We start from the raw sequence: 17,916 nt of genomic DNA, 5'->3' as shown, positions 1-17,916 counted from the left end.
CGCTGTCCTGGCCTCCGGCTTCTTTGCTTGTTTGGGGTCCGTTGTGGGGCGCAGCTTTGATGGATGCTGGGGAGCAGGCGCACGTGGTTGAAACCTGAGGGTTGCGACTGGGGCACCGTTCTGCCCCGACCGCGGCTGAGCTTGGGCCCTCGCTGTGCGGCGCCCGTGTTGTCCTGTGCTCCGGGTGGACACGAGCCAGGGTTCAGGGTGGAAGTGTAAGCTGGGTGGGTCCCACCGAAGCCAGGCCGTTGGCAAGGCCGGCAGCCTGTGCAGGCTCTGGGGACCAGCACGTCCTGTGGTCCCTCCTGATTCGGCCGTCCCACAGGACGTCCCCTCTGTGTGTTTCAATCCGCCCGTGCCTCCTTTCCTTACGGTGGGACCCCGCCCACCACGTGGGGGTCAGGACAGGGACGACTCGGGCGTCACTCCGCCCACCCCGTGGGGTCAAGACGGGGATGACTCTGGGGACGCGACTCCGCCCACCACGCGGGGTCAGGACGGGGATGACTCTGGGGCGTGACTCCGCCCACCACGTGGGGGTCAGGACGGGGATGACCCTGGGGTGTGACTCCGCCCACCACGTGGGGGTCAGGACGGGGATGACCCTGGGGTGTGACTCCGCCCACCACACGGGGTCAGGACGGGGATGACCCTGGGGTGTGACTCCGCCCACCACGTGGGGGTCAGGACGGGGATGACCCTGGGGTGTGACTCCGCCCACCACACGGGGTCAGGACGGGGATGACCCTGGGGTGTGACTCCGCCCACCACGTGGGGGTCAGGACGGGGATGACCCTGGGGTGTGACTCCGCCCACCACACGGGGTCAGGACGGGGATGACCCTGGGGCGTGACTCCGCCCACCACGTGGGGTCAGGACGGGGATGACTCTGGGGCGTGACTCCGCCCACCACACGGGGTCAGGACGGGATGACCCTGGGGTGTGACTCCGCCCACCACACGGGGTCAGGACGGGGATGACTCTGGGGCGTGACTCCGCCCACCACGCGGGGTCGGACCGGGGACGTGACTCCGGGCGGCGTGTTGGCTGGCGGGAGAGGCGGCCTGACGCGGACGCGCGTGTTTCCTGCGCTGCTGGGAGTCGCGCGGCAGGGAGCCGGAGCCCGCGGGGCCGGGTGGGCGGAGCGGCGGCCGCGGGCAGCTGAGGCGGCCCCGCAGCGCGCCCGTGTCCTCCCGTTTCAGGCGGGCTGTTCGTGGCGGGCATCAACCTGACGGAGAACCTGGCGTATGTGCTCGGCCACCCGTCCGAGTCCCTGCGGAAGATGACGCTGCCCAGCCTGCCGTGCCTGCGCGCGTGGGTGCGGGAGCAGTGCCCCGGGCCGGGTGCGCGCTGCACCAACGTCATCGCGGGAGACTTCATCGGGGCGGACTCGTTCGTGGGCGACGTCGTCGGGCTCAACGCGAAGCTGCTGCACCGCTGACGCGTCCGTCCTGCCGCTGCGGCGTCCGTCCCCCGCCCGGCCTGGGGCGCGCGCCTCACGGCTCGTGAGCGTTCCCGGCTGCGGCAGCTGGAGCGCGCCTGCTGAGGGGACCGTGCGGTGGCCGCGGTTGTCGCCTCAGCCGGGCCTCGGGAGAGCGGCAGCCGGCGGCGCCCCGTGGTCGCGGGACTGTCGGGCGGGGTCCCACGGAGGAGACCGTGGAGCGGGGAGAGCAGCGCCCGCTCTGGGGCCGCGGGGCCTGTCCTGCCCGCGGCCCTGGGCTCCCGTGAGGAAGCGGCGCCGCGGGGCCTGTCCTCCCGGCCGCCCTGGGCTCCCCTGAGGAAGAGGCGCCGTCGGGGCCTGTCCTGCCGGCCGCCCTGGGCTCCCTGGGGCCTCGCTCGGGCTCCCCTGAGGTAGCGGGGCCGTCGCGGGCCGCCTGAGGGAGCGCAGCCCCCGCCGCCCGGTCCGGAGGCCCCCCCCGCCCGCTGGCCCGTGTGCGCGGGGACACCCGTGAGGGGCGGCCGCGTGCCCGCAGCGGGGTGACACGCGCCCCGGAGCCGCCCTGCCGCAGCCCTGGTGCGAGCGCCTCCCGCCGGCGGCCGGGCCCTTCCCGCCCCGCCCGTGAGCCGCGGGGACCGCCGCCACCTCGCTCCTCAGCCGCCGCCGTCTGCGGGGCGTTTGTCGGCCCCCGCCCCGCCCCGCCCCCCAGCTCTGGCGTCGGTCGGTCTGTCTGTCCGCCGTTTCTCGCAGGCCCGAGGACGCCGTCTCCCTGCTCTCTGCGTCCCCACGCCCGCGTTTGGCCCCGCACGCTCGCTGACAGGCAGGCCGACGCCCACGCGGACACAGGCCCCCGGGAGCGCGCACGCGTCTCCACGCAGCCGGGCGCCCCCTGAGCCAGCGCCCGCGGCCCCGACGCCGCGACTCGCGCTCCGCACGCGGGCGCCGACGCTGTGTGAGGCCGCAGGGCGCGAGTCCCGGAACCGTCCGGTTCCCGAGTGCGAAGGAGCGCGAGGTGCAGGCTGCAGCGCACTGGGTGTGCACTGGGTGTGCACTGGGTGTGCACTTGCGTCCACGCCGGAAACACCGCGCGCACCTTAAGCAAAACCTGCTTCCGCGCGACCGAACGCTCAGCGCCGCGTGGGTGCCCGGAGCCCCCGCGGGGACCGCGGCAAAGACGCCCCCAGGACAAATGTCGGCGGGAATCGCCGAAGTGTGATGCGGACGCTCGAGCTGGAGGCACGGGGCTGGCAAGGCGGTGCCGGCGGCCGCTCGCGACTGGGCGGCCACAAACACGCGGGGTCGGGTCGCGGGGACGCTCCGTGCGGGCGGGTGCCTGGGACCCCAGCCTCCGCCCTTAGGGTCGCCGGCCGCACAACCCTGACCCGTGTGCTCTGTTCCAACGCGCCTTTTCCATGGAAACTCGGGGGCCTCATGCGATTTTCTGCTTCTTGCCCCCAAACAGGTTTTTCCCTGTGGCCCCGGAGGGTGGGTGCATCCCCTTCTCTGGGGAAACGCGGATAATTACGTTTCTCTTCCGGCTGAGACACTTTGGAAACGCGCCCCGGGAGGGTGTGTACAAGCCCCCCGTTGGCCCAGCACTTTCTCCGGGTCATGCACTTTGTTCAAAAATCACTGTCGGGGGGGATCCCTGGGTGGCTCATCGGTTTCGCGCCTGCCTTTGGCCCAGGGCGCGATCCAGGAGTCCCGGGATCGAGTCCCACGTCGGGCTCCCTGCATGGAGCCTGCTTCTCCCTCTGCCTGTGTCTCTGCCTCTCTCTCTATGTCTATCATAGATAAAATAAATAAATAAATAAATAAATAAATAAATAAATCTTAAAAAAAAAATCACTGTTGGAAAAAAAATTTAAAAAAAAAATCACTGTCGGCCACTTTATTAATTAAAAGACTGGATGCGGGGACCCCTGGGTGGCTCTGGTGCTTGCCTTGGGCCCAGGGCGTGACCCCAGGGTCCTGGGATCAAGCCCCACATTGGGCTCCCTGCCTGGAGACTGCTTCTCCCTCTGTCTCTCTGTCTGTCTCTCTGTCTCTTATGAATAAACAAAATATTAAAAAAAAAAGACTGGATGAAACATTTTAAAGTTGTTATTTATGTGAGTGACAGGGTGACAGCACGAGTGGGTGGCGGGCGGGGGGGGGGGCAGACTCCAAGGAGCAGGGGCGGGGGCGGGCCTGGATCCCCGAGCCCCGGGTCATGACCTGAGCTGAAGGTGGATGCTGCGCTGTGTGGCTGAAACTTCCAAGTTCTGTGGTATTGGAAGCCCGTCAGCGCAGACATGAAGGAAGGACCGCACACCTAATTTTTTTTGTGTGTGTGAAGCTTTTACTTTTAAGTAATCTCCACAGCAAGGCGAGGCTCGAACCTCACCAAGAAATCAGGCGTCGCACACTCCACGGAGCCCGCTAGCCGCCCCCCGCCCCCCGGGGTACTTACTCATAGAGGAGCTTGTATTTGAGGGTCGCCCGCAGAGGATCTGGGTGGCAGGCGACGTGGAGGCTGCACGAGGCTGCACGTGGAGGCTGCACGACGTGGAGGCTGCAGCCCGTGGGGGAGGAGGTGGCGCGGTTCAGCTCGTCGTTGACTGAGTGAAGGACCATCAGGGCTCGGTGTCTCTGTATCCCTCAGGCCCCTGAGGTCCCCTCCCGCTCCCCCCAGGTCCCCTAAAGCTCTTGGCCCCCGCTTGAGCCCCCGAAGGCCCCCGCCTGAGCCCAGGCCCCTGAGAGAGCCCCCGCTTGGCTGGGCACGTGCAGTGGGTGTCCCGCAGGCCTCAGGGGGGGACGCCCGGCACAGTGGCAGGTGCAGAAGGAAAGGGAGACCCCCGAGGCCTGCCCCCCGCACCCCGCCCCGGCGTGCCCCGCACGGGGGCGGCCAGAGTGCAAACGGGCCGGGCGGAAGGAGGGCGGCCCTGGCACAGCGCCCGCAGAGCGCCCGGCTGAGGGTGCACACCTGCAGCGCCGGGGGGGATGGGGCAGGGCCTCGAGGGGGGGCGGCCCACAAAGGACGCTCCGTGACCCCACCGTGTCCCGAGACCCCTGGGGCTGAGCTGGGGGACCAGGAAGGCTGGCAGGGCTCCCGGCCTGGTGAGCCGCCCCACGGCTCCAGCCGCTCCGGGGCCCCCGCCCCCGCCCAAGAGAGAGGCTGAGACCCAGGCAGAGGGAGAAGCAGGCCCCACGGGGGGAGCCCGACGCGGGACTCGATCCCGGGACCTGGGGTCACGCCCTGGGCCCAAGGCAAGCACTTACCCGCTGAGCTGCGGGGATCCCCCAGATTTATTCTCTTCAGGGTTCTGGAAGGCAGGAGGCTGATGGGTCCCTGGGCCAAAGCCAGGGCCAGCGTGTCTCAGGAGCTGCTGGCGGGAACGTGCTCCATTTTCCACCCTCCCCGCTTCCTGCCTCCCTCCACCCTGGACGCCAGCCGAGCCAGGGTTCTGACGCAACCTCTGCTCTGACCTCACACCTCAGGAGTCTGAGCCCCCGCCTCCCCGTCACTGGGACCCGTGTGGTGGCCTTGGGCCCGCGGATCACCAAGGCCATCGCCACGTCAGGGTCCTTAACCCCGTTCCCTCTGCAAAGTCCTCTCTGCCATGTAAGCAGCATCTTCCTTGACAGGAGCTGGGGGTCGGGACGGGGACGTCCTTGGGGACACTATTCTGTCCGCTGCGTGGGGGCCAGGACATGTGCGTGTGGGGACGGTATTATTCAAGCACACCTTCCCAATCTGACCTCCCACAGGACGGCAGAGTTCTGGAAGGCCAGCGGCAGGAGCACTTGGGGAAGGACCCAGAGGTGGCGCGAGGCCCGTAGGGCCATGTGTGTGGACAAGCCTCACGCGACCTGAGAACGCTCTGTCTTTAGAAAAGACACACCCTCGTGCACGCCCTGAAGCAGCGTTGAGATTTATTCCTGAATGCCGAATTCCAGAATCACTCAAAAAACCACACTGGAAGGATGAGCACAAATTGAAGGGGGGAAATGACGTGGGACGTTATCCATGGCTGCAAGGGACCCCTCACGTCGGCATTTCCTCTAGAAAACGGGCAACCGCGTGGGTCTAGTGGGCTCCCTGAGGTGCCAATGAATGTTTCAGAAAGCAGGACTGGGGGTGCCTGAATGAGGACAGGGGCGCCCGGGGGGCTCCCTTCATGAAGCGTGTGCCTTCACCTCGGGTCAGGATCCCGGGGTCCTGGTATCAAGTCCCACATCGTTGGGCGCCCTGCTCAGCGGGGGGCTGCTTCCCCCTCAGCCCCTCCGTCTGTCCCTCTGTCGCTCCCTCTGTCACTCCCACGCCCTCCGTCTCTCAAATAGTCTTTACAAACAAAGCAAAATTAAAGCAGAAGGGCTGGCATGGCCAGTTCTGCACCCCTGGGTGTGTCCTGGGACCTTGGGTGACGACAGCCCAGGTCTGTGGGCCCGGGCCGCGTCTGTCCCTCCCATGGGCCACTCTGAGTGGCCTGCCCGCAAGCAGGTTGCTGCTGGTTTCGTGCCGACTCAGTGACAAACCGTGTTTCCTCCGCCACCGGAGCAGGGAGGCCCGTGGGTCGCCGCGAGACGGTCAGGAGTCGCAGACACTGTGGGGCACAGCGAGGGCTGGCGGCTGCGAGTGTGAAACAGCCGATGGAAGCTCCAACACCGGGAGGACGTGGCGGCCTGCGGGCGGGAGAACCAGAAACGCCGGTGCAGACACAGCGGAGCCTGTTCCTTGTAGCCAAAGCCAGGGGAGGGGAAGTCAGCTGTCACGATGCAGGATCCACGATGCCGGACCCCCGGGGACCAGAGCCGCGGAGCCCCCTGCGACCTGACCTTCGACTTCCAGCCGCGGCCGCCAGCCTCCCACCCGGCAGCCCAGAGGCCCAGAGGCGGTGTCCGCTCACTCGGGGAAGAGCTTTCGGAATCTGCCGTAGGCTGAGCTGCTGATGACCACCGTGACGTCGGCCACCCCGGCCTCGGGGATCACGTCTACGTCCTGCACCGTGGCCTCCTGGTGCAGCCAGCTGACGGAGCGGGGAAGGGGCGCTCAGTAGGGACCCCACGGGCTGTGTTCCTGAGCCCGCAAGTGACCACGTCCTCACTGGCGGGTCCCGCCCACAGCCCGGGGGCGCCCACATAGGAGTCACTAACCCACGTGCGCGGCAGGCAACCCCACAACCCCACAGCCGCCAGGGCTCCTCTGCTCACGGGGCTTTGCGGCTCCACTGCCTTCCCCGCACCCGCACCCACTGCACGGCCACTGTCCCGCCTGCTGGGCGGCCCCACGCACCTCAGCTGCGCGCCCGCCAGCCGGACCCGGAGGGTGAGGACCTGTCTCCCCGTGGCCCTCAGAACGGCGTCCTCCAGCCGCGCTTTCAGCTCTGGGAGCCCCTGCCCCAGGAGGGCGGACACGGCGACGGCCTGTGGGCCCGCCGGGCGGTACCTGCGGGAGTAGCCCCCCAGCAGTGCCTGCTCAGCCTCGGGAAGACGGAGTGAGGAGCGCCCAGGGTCCCCCGCCCCCGGGGCCCCAAGTGTGACTGCCCCAGTGGGTGCCAGGAGAGTGCACAGAGCAGATCACCAGGACGCGGCAGCGAGGGGCTCACAACGCGCCCCCCGGGGTGTGCAGCTCTGAGGCCCTTCCCGGCCCGTGGGTGGCAGAGGGCACCCTGACCCCCCCGTTCCCGAAAGCAGGGGGATGCCTCCAGTGCCCGAGGAGGGCAGCCCGCTGTCACCAGCTGGGGCGGGGCCACGGGCAGTGGGCAGGGGCTCCAGGGTCGTGGGCAGCGGGTGCGCCAGGCTGCACTCACCCGGGCACCAGGTCCACCTTGTTATGAACTTCCAGCACGGAGTCCAGGAGGGCGGCAGGCAGGCGCAGGCCACGCAGCGTGGACAGGACGCTGGCTTTCTGCAGCTCTGTCTCCGGGTGGCTCATGTCTCTCACGTGGACGATCAGGTCCTGGGGGGCAGGGGAGCCACATGGTGGACACAGGGATGGCACCCCACGCGGGAGGACCTGCCTCGGACGGGGGCTCTGATGGCCACTGCAGGCCCGGGTGGGAGTGGGCTGCTTCCCATGGGGTCCCGGCCCTGTGAGGTGGGTGGCACCCGGGGCCGGAGCTCCCCGAGACCAGAGCTGGTGGGCGGCCCACCCGCGGCCCTTGCACGGGCCCTGCCCTGGCCAGGCTGCTCCCCTGCGCCCGGCCTGGGCCCTGGCATCCCCCACAGCTCCTGCACCACAGGGGCCTGCTAGATCCCTGCCTGCTCCGGTCCAGCCCCACCTCCCCCCGCGGGGGCCTCATTCTTCAGGGGCCTTTCAACCTTCCGTGAAACTTTCAGATTCTGAGTTATTTCAGATGTTAAAGAATGCTTTTCGCCGGGTTTTAAACGTCTCACTGGTGGGAATTTTGTGGGACGCCCTCCAGTTGGAGTCTGTCTGGTTTTCCCTGGTGTTGACACTAGGTCTGGGGCTCGGTGGAAGCCCAAAGAGAATGGGCCCTTGAATGACATCGCTGCAAACCTGTGCACACAGGCTGACCGAAGGGCGGAGGCGCAGTCACCCGCTCCCTGCACAGCGGCTCCACCTCCTTCTGGAATTAGTCTTGGAAGAGGTCACTAGGAAGGGCTCATGCTCAGGGTGGGTTAGGCACTAGCTTCGTGAGGAGGTGGTATGTAAGGGGATCGGTCCCCGGGGTGCAGTGTGGTGAGGGAATCCGGTCCCCAGGGTCGTGTCATGTGAGGGGATCGAGCCCCCACGTTGTATCAGGTGTGAGGAGACTAGTTAGTCCCTACGTCCTGTTGGAATCAGGGAATCCAGTCTCCACGTTGTGTCATGTGCGAGGGGACCAGCCCCAGATCACGCAGGTCTTTTAGGTAAGAGCATCGCACACTCACCGAACGAGCCACGTCTTCCAGGGTGGCGGAGAAGGACTCGATGAGGCTGTGGGGCAGCTGGGAGAGAAAGCCGATGGTGTCCATGTAGATGACAGCCACGCGGGAGGGCAGCCACCCAGCATGGGCTGTGATGTCCAGCGTCGCAAACAGCTGATCCCGGGGCTGCACCGCATCATCGCCTGTCAGGGCCTTGATCAGCGTGGTTTTTCCTAGAAGGTGGGCCCCAGGGGACATGCTGCCTGAAAGGCCCCCTCCCGTGTGTCCTACTATCTACTGTCGCACTGTGGGCGGCGCCACGTCCAATCCACGTGCCTCTGCAGAGGGGGTGCCCGTGGTCCATAAGGTCTCTGAGCTCCTAGGTCTCAGCAGGACCCTTGGGATGCCCTGTATGGTCGAAAGGAGGATGGTGCTGCCCGTTGTGCTCGCGGGTCGAGAGGGCCAGGCTCTGGGGTACGAGTGCCTACACACAGCAGAGTGATGGTGTAGACAGGGTGCTGATGTGTGTGAACCTGGGGGGGGTTGGGCACCTGTGCCAACAAAGGCAACAGTGTAGACAGGTGCTCATATTTGCATGTGAGTGATAGGTGACTGGTGCCCACATAGATGCGGCCGGTGCTTTGTGCCTAAGATGTAGTGAGTATCTGCATAGGGGAAGGTGATGGTGGAGTGGGGCGGGTACAGGGTGAGGGGGTGGGTGTCTGTGTGGATGGGGATGATGGTGGAGTGGGGCGGGTACAGGGCGAGGGGGTGGGTGTCCATGTAGACAGGGTGATGGTGGAGTGGGGGTGGGTACACGGTGAGGGAGTGGGTGTCCGTGTAGACAGGGTGATGGTGGAGGAAGCGGGGCCCCTACCCTGTGTGACCTCTGTCAGCCACTGCCGAAGGCCCCAGTCACTGCCTGACACACCCCGACACCCCTGCCCCATGCACCCCAGACTCACCCCCGACACCTCCCTGACACCTGCCCCGCCCCCCACGCAGCCACGCAGAGTACTCTGCATCCCCAGCACACGTGAACCTACACTTTTACAAACAGGATCTCGTAAATCGTACGAGTACCCACAGCTTCCCGTTTCAGGTGGGGCGGTTCTGGGGACCTTCCCCCCACCCCAGGTCAGGGAGCTGCTGACCTCGCGTGGGGTTTGGAGCACATGCAGGCGCACTGCACCTCCCACGTGGGGCGGTTCTGGGGACCATCCCCCCAGATCAGGGGGCTGGTGACCTTGCGTGGGGTTCGGAGCACACACAGGTGCACTGCACCTCCCAGGTGGGGCAGTTCTGGGGACCTTCCCCCCCAGGTCAGGGAGCTGCTGACCTCATGTGGGGTTTGGAGCACAGGTGGGCACACTGCCGCTTCCAGCAGCGCAGCACGGGATGGCAGGTGTACCTCGACGTGAAGGGGCAAGCCTGCCGTGCTTTCCCTTTACGGGAGCATGACCGTGAGCTCAGGGCTTCAGGACGGAGGAAACCCCGCTCAGCGTCCCACACACAATCACGGTGACCCGTACGGGAACCTGAACCCCGAACGCACCACGGGGTCTTACTGGACACGACCTGAACTGCTTTATAGTTAATCCGGGCAGGTCTACCAGACACGAGCTCCAAAACACCACGTTTCCTCTCATCTCTGAGTCTACAGAGCAGCGGCGAGAGGCAGCAGTCCAGTGCGCCGTCCAGCACCCGAGCACCACGCGAGTGACATGCAGGGTGCGGGCTGTGGGCGCCGGAACACCCTGGGACACAGCCACGCCAGCCGCCTCTGCTCGGCACGCGCTGACCCGAGTCCCCGGTCTCGCGGCCTTAGCCAGCGGGATCTCTCCCGACACGGCAGCCCGACAGCAGGGTGCCCGGCGTCTCACTCCCGGAGCCGCGCTCACCGCAGTTGGTGTACCCCACCACGGAGATGACGGGGAACTCCTGCCGCCGGCGCTGCCTCCCCAGAAGATGCCTCTTGTTCCTCAGCCTCTCCAGGGCCTTCCGGATCTTCATTTCCTGGTCCTTCAGGAGGCGCTGCTGCACCTGCACGAAGGATTCCCCTAGAAACACGGAGGTGGCGAGGCCGTGAGCACAGGTGGCAGGAGGCACGGAGAGCACCATGCGCCACTGGGCTCCCTGTGCGGGAGGCACTCGGGCATCACTTCGCTGGGCCCCCGACCTGCTCTGCACACAGCCGCAGCCCCAGCGCTTTCCCTCCTGCACCGTGGCTCTGCCCAGCGAGGGCTGCCGCACCTGCAGCCTCGTGCCCTGAAGTCAGCGGGGCTCCCCTGGGTCTGGGAGCGAGGGGGAGCCTGGGAAGGAGCGCCCCTGCGATACCCACGGCCGCCGGAGCAGGCCCTGGGAGAGACACGGACATCCTCACCCCAGGACCTGCGAACGTGACCTCATTTCACAGTAGGGTCTGGGCGCCCCTAGCTGGTCAAGGCTCTGAGATGAGCTCGTCCTGCACGAGGTGGCCCTACGTCAACGACAGGGGTCCTCGTAGGAGACAGAGGAGGAGCCGCTGCCGCCGAAAAGCACCCAGATGTCGCAGCTGGTTCGGATGTGACCACTCACGAGGCCCACATGCAGCCCCTGCCCCCCGGTGGTCTTCCAGCGACATTGTCCCCTTCCTAGGGGAGGACGGCTGCCGTGACAGCCTCCGTCCCGAGTGCCCAGTGCTACGGGACTCACACGTTACCTGAGCCCATGATGTAGCGCGAGCCCCGTCCTCGTCCGTCCGGGAGGGCCATGCTGGTTTTCAGGCGGGACCTGCCGTGGCAAGGGGGCATCTCAGCACGCGGCCGCACACACGCGTGCCCACCTAGGAGAGCACAGCAGGCGCCAACACCTGGAAGTGAGGGTGGTGACGAGAAGGCAGGGTGGCCTTCCCTCCCGCCAGGGCCTTCGGCACCTTGAGGGGCCACAGTGGGCCACCGAGCTCTGGCAGGGGCACAGCGTGGGAGCCACGTGGTCTACAGGCCGGGGCCAGGCCGTGTTCTGCGTCCACCGCGTCCCAGGTGACCGTCCAAGACACGAGTGCGAGGAGCGGGGGTGCGGTGGCCCCTACCTGAGCAGGGGCAGCTCCGCCAGCGCCACCTGCAGCCGTGCCTCCTTGGTCCGCGCGTTGCAGCGGAAGATGTGAAGCACCACCGTGAACCGGTCGCACACCTGCACACCCCAGGCAGCCTCCAGTTCCCTCTGGAAAGGGAGACGGGGGTGAAAGCATAGGCCAGGGCAACCCGGCGACGGGGGCGGGCGGCACGCCGTGTGGGATCCCGTGTGCCTGGCGGTCCCGTTCCCGCAGGACGCTGGCCCGGCTCTGTCCGCCCACACCGGGGGAGACCACGGGACTCCGCAGTACCTTGGTAGGCGCGGCCAGCCGCTCCACGTTCAGGAAGACCGCTGTGATCTCTGGAGTCCCCCTGATTTTCTCTGAGGAGAACAGCAGGTGCCTCAGACGCCCCTGCTCCACGCACTCTGTCGTGGAACCGACCCGGGGCTCTGCTGGCCGTGTTCAGGGGACACCCATACCCCCGAGCGCGTGCTGGGGAATCAGGTGTGCAGGACAGGGGTCGAGGGGAGGACTGGGGCTGCCTTCAGGGCTGTGGGTCTGCGCACGCACGGAGGTGGCGCAGCCTCAGGGGCCTGAACGGGCCTGAGGGCTGGGGTGACACGGACGGGTGGCACGTCTGCGGGGCGGCCCGCTGCTCCTGCCATGTGCTGGAGGGCGGCTGGGGCTGCAGACCCTCGGGGTCCCTCGCAGCACCGTGTCTGCAGGGAGGGAGGGCTGGGGCCGCGGGGCGGTTCCCACCCGAGTCATAACTGTCCCGACGGCACCAACGGGCATGGAGTGGGTTCTGAGAGGGACACGTGGCTTTCCCATGTCGGACGCGAGTCCTCGAGGGGCTGCCCACATGGAGCGCCCACTGCTGCTGCTTCTGTGCAGACGGAGGGAGCTACGGAGGGGATGGACAGGGACAGGGACGGGGACAGGGACCCACCCGTCAGATGCTCCAAGGTCCCTTTGCCAAAGATGAGCTTCCCGTCTGACGATTTGCTGGGCACCACCATGCTCTCCACCACCGACCAGCCGTCCAGCGTGTGCACGAGGGCTTCCGCCTCCGCCACCTGCCACTCGGCTGTGGGGACACACAGGGCCGGGGTGAGGGGGGCGTCCCTGTGGGGTCGGCCCGGGCCCCGTCCAGCCCTGCCCAGCGCGCCCTGGCCCGTGTCCCTCGGCTGGGAGGGCTCCTGCAGTGTGCAGAGGGCCCCAGAAGGCCCCCAGGGAGGCCTGTTCCCACACACGGCTGTGCTGTTCCACGCAGACCAGCAGGAGGGACGACAGGCAGGAACAGGAAGGACGGCCCCTCCTTACGTGGGACCTGGGGCTTGCACGTAACGGGACGTCTGCTCAGTGAGGCCCCAGGGACTGTTGTGACCCAGCAGATGGCATGTCCTGCATGGCAGCCCCTGAGGGCCCAGGACCCGCTGCTTCCCCCGCAGTGAGCCCCCGAGGGAAGGAGTGGGCGTCCCCGGGGCCTGGTGCCAATGTGGCACAGGAAGAGGCACCGCTCAGGGCACATGGGATGACACTTGGGTCCTCGAGGCCGGCCCCGCAGGAGGGGGTCCGCGGCAGGTTCTAGGAGCATCGCCGGTGGTGGGCGGTCATCCCCCGAGCTCAGGGACAGGGAGGAAACAGGCCGGGTGGGGATGTGCATGAGAGGGCGGCAGGGGTTGGAGGCCAGGGGCGGCCCCAGGCTCTGCTCCGGGGGGACGGGGTCCCCATCCTCTGGGCTGAGAGGAGGCACAGTGTCCTCAGTTTTGACTGCTGATGGACAGAGCTGGTCCTTCTCACCCCCACCCCGTGGCCGCTCAGGTCAGGTGTGCGGGGCCACCCGGACGTCCCTCCTTCACCGTCACGCGTGGCCCACTGACACACCACACCCGTGCTGTCTGCCCTGACCTCCGCGGGGGCCCAGGTTCCCCAGCTCCATCGTGGATCACGGTACAGCTTCCCATAACCTCCTGCTGGGGTCAAGTGCCTTCGGGCTACTGCCACGGGCCGCCGCCTGGGGGCTGCTCAGAATGCCATGTGGCACCCCTCAACTCCAGGCCTCAGGCCCCCGTGGGGAAGCCAACTCTGAAACGCTGCTGCAGTCCATAGCTCAGAGGCACGGGCGCACTGGGGACTGGGGCTACCGAGTGCTTCCCCGCCTGCACGTCACCAGCACAGCACCGCAGGCCCACGGACGGCAGCTCCTCGGTCCGCGCCTCATGCCTGCCCACCAGGCAGGAATCACAGGGCTTGCCACGAGGAAAACGCGCAACGTGAAGACAAAGAGCAGCATCAGAACCAGAGTCTGACAGCGGCAGGGCTGCTGGATTCATCAGTTGGGGAACCTGAAGCGACTGTGACTGACGTGCTAAGGGCCGTGACAGAAGACGGGACGCCTGGGTGGCTCAGCAGTTGGGAGCATGATCCTGAGGTCCCGGGATCGAGTCCCACATCGGGCTCCCTGCATGCAGCCTGCTTCTCCCTCTGCCTCTGCCTCTCTCTCTCTCTCATGAAAAAATAAATAAAATCTTAAAAAAATAAAAAAAAAAAAAGAGCACACAAGAACACACGGCAGCGTAAGCAGACAGACGCACAGGCCAGGAGAGAACGGAAGGCAGATGCCAGCTAGCGGTCAGAAACACGCTAACAGAAGTGAAGACTGCCTCTGATGGGCTTCAGAGAGGGCCACTAAGGCTGAGCCCAGAATCTCTAAGCCTGCGGATGCGAGGACGAGTGACAATGACAGACGTCTGCACCTGGAAGGAAGAGTCGGGCCACAGACCAGAGCGAGACGTTTGTAAAAAACATGTGAGAAATGACCAGTCTCCACAACGTATGAACAACTCCGGAGGCTCGGCGGTAAGAGAGAAGAACTTGATTAAAAATGGGGCTGGAGGGATCCCTGGGTGGCGCAGCGGTTTGGCGCCTGCCTTTGGCCCAGGGCGCGATCCTGGAGACCCGGGACCGAATCCCACATCGGGCTCCCGGTGCATGGAGCCTGCTTCTCCCTCTGCCTGTGTCTCTGCCTCTCTCTCTCTCTCTGTGAGACTATCATTAAAAAAAAAAAAAAAAAAAAAATTGGGGCTGGAGACCTGTCACAGATGTCACCACAGGACCTGCGGACACGCCAAGCTGGGAAGAAGACACGCTCAGCGGGGGAGCAAATGCAAACTGGAATGAGAGCCCAGCACGCGGCCGTGAGCCGGGCCCTAACGCAGCACGTGCAGACCTGTGGGGCCGTGCAGCCACGACGTCTCCGTGGCTGCTCACGGGAACGCAGAGCGGTGCCACCGCTGGGAAAGCACCTTGGAGGCTTCTTACAACACTTAACACAGGTGTGGGGCGCCTGGTGGCTCAGCAGGTGAGGCGTCTGCCTTCAGCTCAGGTCACGACCCTGGTGTCCAGCCCCGCGTCGGGCTCCCTGCTCAGTGGGACTCTGCTCCTCCCTCTTTCTCGCTTGTGCTCTGTCTCTTGCTCTCTCTCTCTCTCTCTCTGAGGTAAATAAAACCATAAACCACATCAACAACAACCCAAACCTAAATATGCTCGTAGGGTCCAGCGGTCACGTTCCCTGGGGTTCATCCAAGTGAACCGAAAGCATGTGTCCCCACACAACCTGCAGAAAGATGTTTACAGCCGCTTGGAAGGACCCATGTGTCCCCAGCAGGTGGATGGATAAAGGAACCAGGGCCCACGCAGATGACAGTGTCATCAGCACTAAACAAGTCAGCTGTCAAGCCACAAAATCACGCAGGAACCTCGGATGCACGAGTTGGTCTGCAAAGGCTGCGCGGTGCACGAGTCTAACTACGACATCCTGGAAAAAGCAAGATGAAGCACATGGTAGAGAGCTGTCGTTGCCGGGGTGGGGGTGGGGTGGAGTGCAGACTGGTGTGGCCATGGAACTACCCTATGTGACCCCGTATGTTGGGCGAGCGGCATGGCACCCTGTCCAGACCCACAGAACGTCCAACACCCAGAGCGAAAGGTGACCAAGCCGCGGCCTCTGGGCACGGCTGCATGTTCATGTAGGTTCCTGCACTGGAACACGCCTCCCAGTGTGGTGGGGATGCTGATGACACACGATGCTGAGCAGTGGGACACGACCTATGTGGGAACCCTCTGCGAATCTGCAGCTGCATGAAAACAAAGCCTTTGAGCAAAAAAAAAAAAAAAAGAACAAAAGAAAAAAGGAACAAAACACTTCCACAGCTCGTGCAGAAGAAGCAAGTTCATAGAGACGCAAAGCACATTCAGGGCTGTGAGGGGCTGGGCAGGCATGCTGCGGAGAGTGGCCGCTATTAGCGGGACGGGGTCTCCTTCCCAGGTGACGAATGTAACCTGCGCAGCGGTGGAGGCCGCCCAGCACTGTGGACGTACTAAATGCTACTGAACCTGCCCATGAAATGGTGAATTCTATGTTACGGAGAATTACACAGAGTTCGGGGAAGGTCTCTATGGAGCAGGAAGGCGTGGAGGAGATGGGAGGAGGAGGGGAGGAGGGAGAGGCGGGGGATTGAAGGAGGGGAGGGGGAAGGGATGTGAAGGGAAAGGAGAGGGAGGGGAGGAGCAGGAAGGGGGAGGAGGGGGGAGGAGAATGGGGAGGGGAGGAGAGGCAGAGGGGGAGGGAGGAGAGGGGAGGGGAGGAGAGGTGGAGGGAGAGGATGAGGGACAGGAAGGGGAGGGCATGTGGGGGGGAGGGGCAGGATAAACTGCACCCCCACCCTGTGGGGTCCCTGTTCTGCCCAAAGCCAGTGTGGTTGTGCCCTGGCCTCACGCGAGGCTCACACCCGTGCCTGTGTCACCGCCAGGGACTGGGCTCTCCGCGGCCTCCCTCTCCGCAGCCAGCAGCAGCCAGCCCCGGGGCGAGGTCCCTGGAGGGCCGTCTATGCTGTCCGGAGGACCTCATCCTCCGGCATCCTCCCGCTGTGGGGCTGGGTCATCCCAGGGCATCCAGGACCACCCTGCGGGGTCCCCACCCCCTGTCGCCCGGCCCAGGGGGCGGCTCCCTGCCTGTGCCAGCGGCGCCCCGAGCCTGCGTCAGGGGAGTCACGGGAGGGCGGAGGGTGCCCCTGCCCCAGGGACGGGGCCTGGCAAGGGCAAGGGCAAGGGCGGGCCGCCGCCGGTCTGTAGCTGTACCGTGTGAGCACGGTAACACCGGTGGCGCGACCCTTAGGGTTCAGGGACATGATGAGAGTATATGCCCGCTCACACTCACACTCACGCTCACAGGCTCGCAGACCCGCTGACACACACACCCCCTGGCCGCGCACAGGCTCTACAGTTGTGTCGGATTCCTCCTGTGCAGATGGGGAGCAGGAAGGTCACGGCACTTATATGCCCCAGGGAGGGGGGGTCCCGGGGCAGGGGGTCGGCAGCTTCCAGCCGACCCAGGGCAGCTTTGGGGGGATGGCGGGGACGCTTTCAGGGTGATCCTTGGAGCCCCGCCTCTTGCTTCCGGCCCCGCCCCTCAGCCCCGCACCCTGCTCCCGGCCCCGCCTCCTCAGCCCTCGGAGCCCCGCCTCCTGCTCCCGGCCCCGCCTCCTCAGCCCTCGGAGCCCCGCCTCCTGCTCCCGGCCCCGCCCCCAGAGGGCCACCGCCCACTCCAGCCGTCGGAGCTCCGCCCCCTGCTCCCGGCCCCGCCCCCTCAGCCCTCGGAGCCCCGCCTCCTGCTCCCGGCCCCGCCCCCTCGGCCCTCGGAGCCCCGCCTCCTGCTCCCGGCCCCGCCTCCTCAGCCCTCGGAGCCCCGCCTCCTGCTCCCGGCCCCGCCCCCAGAGGGCCACCGCCCACTCCAGCCGTCGGAGCCCCGCCTCCTGCTCCCGGCCCCGCCCCCTCAGCCCTCGAAGCCCCGCCCCCTCAGCCCTCGGAGCCCCGCCTCCTGCTCCCGGCCCCGCCCCCTCGGCCCTCGGAGCCCCGCCTCCTGCTCCCGGCCCCGCCCCCTCGGCCCTCGGAGCCCCGCCTCCTGCTCCCGGCCCCGCCCCCAGAGGGCCACCGCCCACTCCAGCCGTCGGAGCTCCGCCCCCTGCTCCCGGCCCCGCCCCCTCAGCCCTCGGAGCCCCGCCTCCTGCTCCCGGCCCCGCCCCCTCAGCCCTCGGAGCCCCGCCTCCTGCTCCCGCCCCCGCCCCCGGAATCCTGGCGTCCCCGCGTCCCTGCGTCCTCGCCCTCCCCCCGCCCCTGCGCCGCAGCGGGTCACCTCGAGTCAGCTTCGGCTTCTCGGGTCCCCGCTTGACCTCAGGGTGGATCAGGCACACGCGCTGGGTCCCCAGAGGCAGCAAAGGCTCCGTCCTCAGGAGCGCTTCCTCCTCCTCTTCTTGCTCCGCGTCACCTGGGTCCTCCTCCTCCTCCTCCTGCTCTCCCGCTCGGCTTCTCGGGCCATCATCGTCCCGGCGGCCCCGGCCTTCACCGCCTCGCCTCTTGACGCCCCCGGGACCGAAGGCGGCGAGCGCGCGCTCCGGGCAGGCGGGCGGCGGCGGCAGCGGCGCGGCTCTCGGAAGCCGGCGGCCGCGAGCCAGTCGGCAGAGCCCCGGCCCCGGGCGGACGGCGGCCCGCAAGGCCCACATCCCGCGGT

At 66.6% G+C, this 17,916-nt stretch overlaps 2 protein-coding genes across 19 annotated transcripts in view; one reads left to right on the top strand and one right to left on the bottom strand.

Annotated features, from left to right (window-relative positions):
* Positions 1–1,694, top strand: part of PLCXD1 (phosphatidylinositol specific phospholipase C X domain containing 1) — a 17,058-nt gene extending 15,364 nt beyond the window's left edge. For 6 of the 7 annotated variants that reach the window (XM_077888935.1, XM_077888934.1, XM_077888928.1 and 3 more), the window contains one exon: positions 1,203–1,694. In XM_077888935.1, coding sequence (XP_077745061.1) covers positions 1,203–1,441 — 239 coding nt within the window. In that variant the 3' untranslated portion in view covers positions 1,442–1,694. The remainder of the gene's footprint in view (positions 1–1,202) is intronic. The other variant, XM_077888930.1, reaches the window with a different exon arrangement.
* Positions 1–17,916, bottom strand: part of GTPBP6 (GTP binding protein 6) — a 26,200-nt gene extending 8,284 nt beyond the window's left edge. For 7 of the 12 annotated variants that reach the window (XM_077888915.1, XM_077888919.1, XM_077888916.1 and 4 more), the window contains exons 1-13: positions 17,542–17,916; positions 12,295–12,432; positions 11,655–11,725; positions 11,361–11,491; positions 10,992–11,062; positions 10,192–10,350; positions 8,315–8,523; positions 7,231–7,379; positions 6,714–6,866; positions 6,328–6,447; positions 5,957–6,154; positions 4,700–4,806; positions 3,891–4,038 (exon numbers count right to left, since the gene is read on the bottom strand). In XM_077888915.1, coding sequence (XP_077745041.1) covers positions 4,797–4,806; positions 5,957–6,154; positions 6,328–6,447; positions 6,714–6,866; positions 7,231–7,379; positions 8,315–8,523; positions 10,192–10,350; positions 10,992–11,062; positions 11,361–11,491; positions 11,655–11,725; positions 12,295–12,432; positions 17,542–17,908 — 1,776 coding nt within the window. In that variant the 5' untranslated portion in view covers positions 17,909–17,916 and the 3' untranslated portion in view covers positions 3,891–4,038; positions 4,700–4,796. Of the gene's footprint in view, positions 1–2,866; positions 3,223–3,314; positions 3,753–3,890; positions 4,039–4,699; positions 4,807–5,336; positions 6,155–6,256; positions 6,448–6,713; positions 6,867–7,230; positions 7,380–8,314; positions 8,524–10,191; positions 10,351–10,991; positions 11,063–11,360; positions 11,492–11,654; positions 11,726–12,294; positions 12,433–17,541 lie in introns of those variants that run through there. The other 5 variants (XM_077888925.1, XM_077888921.1, XM_077888926.1 and 2 more) reach the window with 5 other exon arrangements.

This window comes from Canis aureus, chromosome X, assembly GCF_053574225.1.
Source record: "Canis aureus isolate CA01 chromosome X, VMU_Caureus_v.1.0, whole genome shotgun sequence".
NCBI classification, from domain to species: Eukaryota; Metazoa; Chordata; class Mammalia; order Carnivora; family Canidae; genus Canis; species Canis aureus.
This window is presented reverse-complemented; position numbering and strand designations above follow the sequence as displayed.